This window comes from Diabrotica undecimpunctata, chromosome 3 (genome assembly GCF_040954645.1).
Source record: "Diabrotica undecimpunctata isolate CICGRU chromosome 3, icDiaUnde3, whole genome shotgun sequence".
Classification (NCBI taxonomy): domain Eukaryota; kingdom Metazoa; phylum Arthropoda; class Insecta; order Coleoptera; family Chrysomelidae; genus Diabrotica; species Diabrotica undecimpunctata.
Genome location: NC_092805.1, coordinates 73261192 through 73270185, shown reverse-complemented (window position 1 = coordinate 73270185; position 8994 = coordinate 73261192). Strand labels below are relative to the sequence as shown.

Genomic DNA, 8994 nt, shown 5'->3' with positions numbered 1-8994 from the left:
ATTGTTCAATTTTCAGTGACAATAAAGAATATTTCTATTCTATTCTAAAATAAATCGTTTGCATAATAAACTTTGTTTTATTTATAACACATTTAATCTCTTATTTTACCTATTAGTAATCCTATTGCTGGAAGAGGAGTTCCCTAATCTGCTGTCTAGTGTCCAGAGTAGTATAGCAAGCGGGGTTCAAACGCACTTTGGTAACCTGTCCATCAGGGTCTCCGATGCGAAGGTATCGATGCCATGATTTGACCTTGGGGGTGTACAAGAAGTACAAGAAGTGATCGACAATGACCAGAGGGTTGTAAGAACTGGTCGCTTATCGCTTGATCTCTTCTTCTTCTCTCCCGAAGAAGTGATCAACAATGACCAGAGGGTCGTAAGAACTAGTCGCTTATCTCTAGATCTCTTCTTCTCAGCCGAAGAATTGTCACCTACGTTACCTGTATGTTTTTACACCTGTCTCACTTGTCTCTTCTTTGTCTTACCTGTCCTGAAGAAGTAAAAGAATCGGTCGACAATGACCAGAGGGGGTGTCTTTGAGTGGAACGGACCACCTTGTATGTCGAGTGCAAAACTCATCGCTTATCGCTTCATCTCCTCTTCTTTTAGTTAAATTTGTACAGGGTGATTGAAATAAATGAGTATTGAGACTTGGAAATTTTTTTTGGTAGTGGCGAGTCAAAAAATAACTTGTTGTGTACAGACTTGCTTAGTCGTATCTAGCCTAGCCTAGCCTAGCCTAGCCAATGTCGTTTTTACTCTTGAAATTTAAGGAAATTAAAGAAAAAACAATGTACCAAATATAAAAGTTTATTTATAAACGATGATATAATTCATAATACTGATAAATTGCTATATTATTCCATAGGTTTGTTTTTACGTCTTGCCAATACGACCACGTCACCTGGTCAATATACTTTGCCCAAATTAATGCATCTCTGTGCAGTGGATGTTCATCAGGTATTTGGGCATTGTAATTGCTTTTATAATTAAACACCTCCTCCGATAAGATTTCTTCTTTAATTATAAGAATTCCCATACCCGAAGCTGGTATCGGTAGGTGGATTAAAGGCTGAAATAAAGAAAAAAAATTAATCAATAATAATTGAATATTTGTTACCAGTATACCTTTATGAATCAGACATAGTTTCATAACAATACAATGTAGTAGGTTCAGCGTCCATGTGGACGTCTAAGGATCTTGTACAAAAACAAAAAAATTTCTTGCATTCGAAACATGGTATTGTTCCATACATTTTGTTGTACCATGATATGGTAGGTCTAGTTTGCGGTTTTATTTTTTTTTCGGTCTTAAATTGTAAGCTTACAAATCGTTTTTCGTCTTTGAAAACTGCCTCCCATTTATTTAATTGAGACTAAAATAAAGAGCGTTATTTCAAAATATTTATTCAATGTAAATAACTTACCAGCATTCGCTTTTAGTTTTGGGTGACTGTAGATTAATTAAAAAACGATTTACAAAACTTTATAAAATAATTATTTATCATTGTAACCCCATGGAAGAGTATCAGTGGATAAATAATTTAATATTCTCTTATCATCGTACGGGCTAAGGGCCACCTTTGTTTGCGACATTGTATAAACATCATGCTTTTTCGACACTATTGAATTTTGTGAAATTTCTACGATTACCTTATTAAATAAACTTGCATAATAGTCATCATAGGATAGTTCCGTTAATGCAGATTTTTTTATTCCTTTAGCCTTTTTAATTTCTTCATTCTTATTTAAAATTTTCATAGTGTACATTTTTGAACGTAATCCTATAAAGTGTGTCATCAATTCCCCTTGGTTCTCATCTTTCATCAGACCTAACACTTTTTTATTCTGTAATGGAATATTGTATAGATTATTCTCTTTGTAGTCTGATGTGTCAAATTTGTCAATGTCTTCTCTAATATGTTTATATATATCGTCAACAAAAAACTGATATATTAAACTATCTGTATCTGTATATAATAATTTTGCCTGATCTTTAAATTTTTTTATGACATAATTATAATGAAAGTCATATAAAATTGTTTTGGAAATATCTAAAATACACATCCCTATATATATCGGTTTATTAAAATTGACTTTTTGTTTTGTCATTTCAATTATTACAGTATTTTCATCGAAAACAGTACAACTATGAAAATTAGGTTGGGATATATAGAAATTTGCTCCATATCTTCCATTATATTTGTTTACAATTTTTATTTCTCTGTGTTTCCTAACATTTTCAATACTTTTACCGTAAGGGGCATTAATAAAAAGTTTAAATAAGTTTTTTTCAAATTCATTTTTGCTTTTCTTTCGCAAGTCAATGTTCAAATCGATATATTTTTTTAACCAAGGGGATTGTTTAAATTTCAAACAGCGATGAATTTTCGTTATTTTCAAACCCAAGTTAACAATCTGTTTCAAATATATATAATGAATAACATATTTTTTTTTATCGTACAATGTGGTTAATAATTTGGGAATTGTTGAATTAGAAGATGGTGGGATTATGTGTTCAGGACAAAGAGGTAAATCTTTATGTAAATTAAAAAGATCTTTTGGATATTCAATGTCTACCTCAAGTATATATCCATATTCTCCATCATTGGGACAATCCAATATATGTTCTTTATAAATATCAATCAAATTAATCCATTCAAAGCCTGCATATGGCAACGCATAACTCATCGCTGTACCATAAAGATTATTAAAATCCCAATACATTAGATAGGAGATTTCTTTATCAGGATTGTATTTATCTTCCATATATTTATTATTAGCTTCTCCATATCTATTACTACACTGTGAAACTCCTCCTCGTTTGGCTTTTTCAAAAAACAAAACCATCTCACTGTCTCTTAATAACTCTAATTCGACATTGGTTACTTTTAACATAGCATCAAAGGCTAATCCTGGTAAAGTATAATAATGAAGACTATCTAATCCATAAGTTTTTAAACACATATATCGAAAATTCTCAAAAATGTCAGCCAAAAGGAGTACATCTGTCTTTAAATATAATTCTGCATATTCCTGCAAGTTTTTTATCTGAAATCTAGTCCAAACGTTGCAGGCATGTTGATAGTCCTCTTTAGTAATATACTCGTTATTGATTTTACTATAAAAATTTTCAATAGGCGGAAGACAAGTGACCTGTAATTTCTCCCAACTATCTAAATACTCATAAGGGAAAACACCCTTTCTTTTAACCAAATTAAACTTCGAATCATCATTAAAATATCTACGTGTAATATTTTTTTGGTTATCATCTAGATATGAGGAAAGTTGATTTAATGAACATGACATAAATCTAAAGGAATCAATAAATCTAAAACTAATATTAGTGCCATGGATATATTTGGTAAATGATATATACCTCTCTTTGTTTAGCGGTAATAGTGACAGATGCCCTTGTATGTCAGAATTAAGACTTTTAATTAAAAAATGAGCGTCGTAGCCAGAGAGATTATGAAATGCGATAGGAATTGTGTACGAAGTCTTGTAATTAATGTTACACCTTCTGTGGCTTGCCCCACGAAATTGTCCGGTAATATGACAGTGATCTCGTACCTTTTCTGATTTATCAATAGGTTTTGAGCAAATATGACAAATAAAGGTTGAATTAAAATCTTTCTGTTCTTTATCAGTTAATGATATAACCTTTTGAAATTTTTGAAATAAATTTTCTCTATATATTTTCATAGCTATCTCTTTGAGTTCTCTCACAAACCATGTTTGACAATCACGACCCGTATATGTTTGTAAGTAGGATAAAGAATCATCATATGAACATTTAAAATAATAAGCTATACTGAAAGCTTCATGCTTTTCAGTTAAACAAGATTTCAAATTATTATTATTATCGTTAAACTTTGTAAGAATACTTTCAAGATCAGCATATATAACAAACGGAACACGTTCCTTATGATTAAAATTTTTAAATTTCATTAAATAATTTTTTTCGGTAGGTAAAACCATTTTAACAGAATTTATCTTAAAACAATCCTCTAAATGATTTTGTAAATATGTCTCACTGCTAAAATGATTAAAACATCGTTCACAAAACCATTTTTTATTTCGAACGTTCCCAACTTTTTTGCCACATAATCTTGAAAAATGTTTAATATGAGCAAAATGAAATACTCGCTGTTTTATGTAATTGTCCTCCTCCTCATTATCATCATTTACAATATTATCCATGGCATTTAATACAAGTAAATTTATTCGAGGAGAAAAATTTGTTTGGCTAAATATCAAAGGTAGAATTTCATTTCTTGTTCCCAATGAAAAGACATTTATAGCAAGTTTATTTAATTTTTCAAATTTTGGAATATCTTTAATATCAATGGGAAAACTGATATTATCAAATTTTAATATTTTACTAAAGTGAGGATAAGATGATGTTCGGTCAACACTTTTTATGGCAGGGTGTAAGGCAGCAACAACTGACCAAAGGAAACAATAAGGATCAGAATTCCTAACATTAATTACACTTCTAGTATTCTTTATATACTTAGGTAGCTCAACGTATGTTGAAATACCACCAAGTAATGGATTATATTTGTTTATATTAACTTTTAAGTTTAAAATGTGGGATAGTGCCCATCCACTGTCTTTTTCTTGAAAATCTTCAAACTTTCTTAAAACGGTGTCTATACAATTGATTTTATACCAATCTTTTATGTTTGTGTTTTGATCAATTATTGTATTTTTCGTGGAAAAATGTTTAACAGACGTTTCACCATCTTGAGGTTTGATGAAAAGTCCATAAAAAATTACATTAACTTTTAACATACATGAAACTAAATTTTTTTTAATTTGAATTGAAAAACTTTTAAAAGCCTTTTCCATAAATAGTTTAGGGTCTTTATATTTTAAATTTATGATAACGCCTGTCTTAACTCTGCTATTAAAACAAGATTCCAAATCCTGCCACAATAAGCCTTTCTTAATATTTTTTCTAACATTTAATCTGTTTTTAAAATTTTCTAAATATGTTTTAAGGATAGCCATATTCGCCTCTACACAATGAAAATTTCTAATACAAGTAGCCCTATTTTTTATACATTTCTTTAAGAGTAAAATTTGTTTTTTCAAATATTTTATATAGTTTTGTAAATCAGTTTTAGTTTTAATTAATCTACTTACTGTTTCTATCTTCTTCACCATTTCAGTGGAAATTTCATCAATCACTTTAGTACTCATGTTCAAAGACCAACGTAAACTTCAAGACCAACGTAAACTTCAAGACACAAATGCCAGCGAGTAAAATCAATCCTGTATTTATACTACATTAAAAAAAAATCCATTGACGCATTTCCACAACATGCTATGCAACGTGATTATATTTTTCTTCATCGAAAACACATTATGTATACAATAAACATATTGAAAGATAACGCTGATGTTAACATATTTTTCGGTCAAATCGGACACGAAGTATTTATACTACATAAAAAATCCATTGACGTATTTCAACAACACGCTATTCAGCGTGATTATATTTTTCTATCTTTATCGAAAAGACATTATACATGCAATAAACATATTGAAGGCTAACGCTGACGTAATTGCATTTTTAGGTCAAATAGGTCACGAAAATACATTATATGCAGATAAGCACATTTTATTCAGATAAGCATAAATTAAGTTTTGAATAATAAACGTTTTTACTAATAAACATGTTTTGTACTATTTTCTGCATTGCAATAAAGATCAAATAGGTCAATTACGTTAATGTATTTTTTTATTCTTACTATTTAAATTCGTTTAATTTTAAAGTGATCTATCAGTTAGTCAGTGAACACTAAACTATCAAAATGAGCGGTGTACCTTGCCAACTAGTCATCATGACCGAGGATCCAATCAACTTACCAATAAAGGATGCATTTGTTATCGTCAAGCAGTTGTTTATGTAAGTATTTTTTTCCTTTTGTGATTTTGTTCTACATGATTTTATTTCGTTTTTACTGGTTTATTTTTTATTATAAATATTTTATGGGATTATTGTTTTTCCAATCGATCTTTACATTTATAAATAATTTTATTGTGTTTTCTCGATTTGATTTATGATTTTGTTTGCTGTTGGTTGATTTACGTTTTTTTTTTTTTTTTTTTTTTTATTCAAGATATGGTGTAACGGATGTGTCACTTAGGGGTGACCGTATATTTGTGGAGTTAACGTACTCACCAAATAACAAAAACTTGAAGAAAAAATTTGGGTACCTTCCATTGAGGTATATGAGACTAAAAATTGAGAACGAGGGAGAGTTCCATGTACTGGAAAATATATGTAAAAAATATAGATTCAACCTGTTAGATGATGAGGTGGAGGAATTCGAGAAGTATCAACAGCAAAAACATTTGGTGGGTACGAAGAGAGGATATCTTCCTCCGCCTCCTCTTCTTTCTCATTTTGGACACTCTTCTGGGTATCCTTCCATTTTACCATCAACTTCAAGTTCTCCGTTTCCAACAACGACTTCTCCACCAACGAATTGGTCTCATCCCGCAACTGCCACATCAAATGACGACAACAACGAACCTCCAACAAAAAAACAGAAAAGAAAAGTGATGAAGATACCAACAACGACGACGACGACGACGACGACGCAAAATCCAGAGGATGTAGTAGATTTAGAAGACCTGACTATGGAACACTTCCTTAGCCAGAAATAGAAAAGTAAGTGATTTTTTTTTTTTTTTTTTTTTTTTTTTTTTTTTTTTTTTTTTTTTTTTTTTTTTTTTTTTTTGTTTTTTTTTTTGTTTCGATATAATTCTAAATTTTACTATTTGTGTTTCAGATGGTTTGGGGAGTAAAAGTATGTGAGAATTATATTTTATTAAATAAAATACTTTTGTAATTATTATCTATGTATTTTATTTCATTTACACCTTTTACTTTACTAAAAAATATTGATCAATATTTTTGCGATATCGACCATCATTAATGTCGCTATCTTTGAAAATTGATAAGAATCCATAATTTTCTTTCCAGCATATTGAACATATTTTTTTAAAATCTTCAAAAGTCATATCTGTTCCGACGTGGTCATTGTAAATGTGTTTTAGGTTTAAATCGTCTTGTTTAAATACAATTAAAGTATTTGCATTGTCTCTTATAAGGTGTTTAGGTATTTTTGCATAACTCTGGCTCAAATAAAATGGATCCACCTGAGAATGTCGGGACATGCTAAAATATTCACGAATAACATCTTGGTTGTCACACGCAACATCATCAAAGATAAAAATTGAATTGGGCTTCGCTTCAGATGGGTGCATTATATCCGTACTTCCACTGTAAGTATAATATCCTATTCCTTTAATTGGTTCCAGCAAAGTTTCTAAATATTTGTACTTTGGTTGCATTAATGATTTTGAGTAAATATACACATTTTCAAATTTTAATCCATTAGCATGTTCCAATAGACTTATCATCACATTGGTCTTACCACAATTTGAAGGGCCAACTATAAGACATCGAATAGTTGAAGGGAACAAAACTCCATGCTTTTTAAACTTATTCTCAATTGGTTCCAATAAATTATTCTCCACATCAAGCGTAGTCTTTTGTTTTACAAGCTTCATGTCTGGTATCAATTTAAAAATAAATGTCTTGTGTGTATCTATTAATAAAAGACTATTTTTAATTTTTTATTTTTTTTATTGTCAACACTTTCTACAATATTTATACCAATAATGAATATTAAATACATTGTTTAGAGCACATTGTAAATTTTCATTGTTATGTTGAAAACATGGATGTGATTTAAAAATATGATTCATAGTCTCATCGGAAAGTATATTAGGTTCATCTTCTACACAATCAATGCGATTTTCCATGAATTTTTCCAATAATTTTTCATATGCAAGGGCATAATTTTTTTGTTTCATGATTTCTTACCAATATTGTTTCGTCTAATACGTTGTCGTGTAAAAATTTTGAAATTTCTTCATATTTTAGATGAGTATCACAAAAATGCCAAGATTGCCAATTTAAACCATGGTTTTGAACACATTGTTGTTCGATACATTTTATATATGACTTATTTATCATTGCTTCTGTTACTGGTAAAACAACCATTCTGTGTATAATGTTTTCTGTAGTAGGATCTAAAATAGCAATTTCCCTACAAAGAAATACATCTTCTCCAGGAAAAGAGAAACCTTGGATATCCACAATGAACATGTTTCCTTTCTCTCTCGATATTCTCTAACAACAAACAAAATCTTGCAAGTGGAACGTCTTTTACATATTTTTCTATCCCCTCTTTATTATATTGCGTCACTTTTATCTATCCATGAGTTGTGAGAACTATCAAAACCTAACCACTTGACAAAAATTTTATTTTTCTTTCTCTTTAATACCTTTTCAACTAAATAACTGTCTTTATGTTTAACTTTTTGTAGCTGTTCTTTATAAAATCCCCCAAGAATTTCTTCACCTTTATAGTCTTTTAAATAATATGTAATAGGGTTTCCCAGTTTTATTTTATAAACAGTGAAAATTTCATTAGACCAATTTGGATTGTATTTTTTGTCAAAAACTCCTCGATGTTTTGAAATGCGTACATGATCACCAATATGAAATTTTTGACTTTCCAAATCGACAATTTTAATGTGATTGTATACAGTGTTTAACAATAGTTTTTCATGCTTCTTCTTAACATCCACTGGTTTCATTCCTATTGTTCTGTGAACTTTATTGTTGTATTCAATAACAACTTGTTGTAAATTATCAATCCATTTGTAGGTACCGTTGAAACTAAACTGTTTCCAAATCATTGATTTAATCGTGCGAATGACTCGCTCAGCAATCGCAGCCTTTTTCTCACTGTATACATTGTAATGATTAATATTATATTTTTTCATCAATTTTTTCATATGTGGATTAAAAAATTCAGTTCCCATATCTGTTTGAAGATTATTTGGTTTTTGCTGTTTAAACACATACTCCATACATTTGGCTACTTCAACACCTGATTTATT

The 8994-nt window shown here is 29.8% G+C and overlaps 1 protein-coding gene and 1 long non-coding RNA gene across 2 annotated transcripts; one reads left to right on the top strand and one right to left on the bottom strand.

The window, feature by feature from the left end:
- Positions 1 to 799: 799 nt before the first annotated feature.
- Positions 800 to 1830, bottom strand: LOC140435643 (uncharacterized). Its single transcript, XR_011950209.1, has 2 exons — positions 1132 to 1830; positions 800 to 1075 (listed from the first exon to the last, which is right to left on the bottom strand). It is a non-coding gene; the product is annotated as an uncharacterized lncRNA (long non-coding RNA).
- A 2636-nt stretch (positions 1831 to 4466) lies between these two features.
- On the top strand, positions 4467 to 7007 carry LOC140435642 (uncharacterized). Its single transcript, XM_072524372.1, has 3 exons — positions 4467 to 5920; positions 6135 to 6688; positions 6810 to 7007. Exons 1-2 carry the CDS (start codon positions 5826 to 5828, stop codon positions 6682 to 6684), a joined length of 645 nt encoding a protein of 214 aa, XP_072380473.1. The 5' UTR covers positions 4467 to 5825; the 3' UTR covers positions 6685 to 6688; positions 6810 to 7007.
- Positions 7008 to 8994: the final 1987 nt, after the last annotated feature.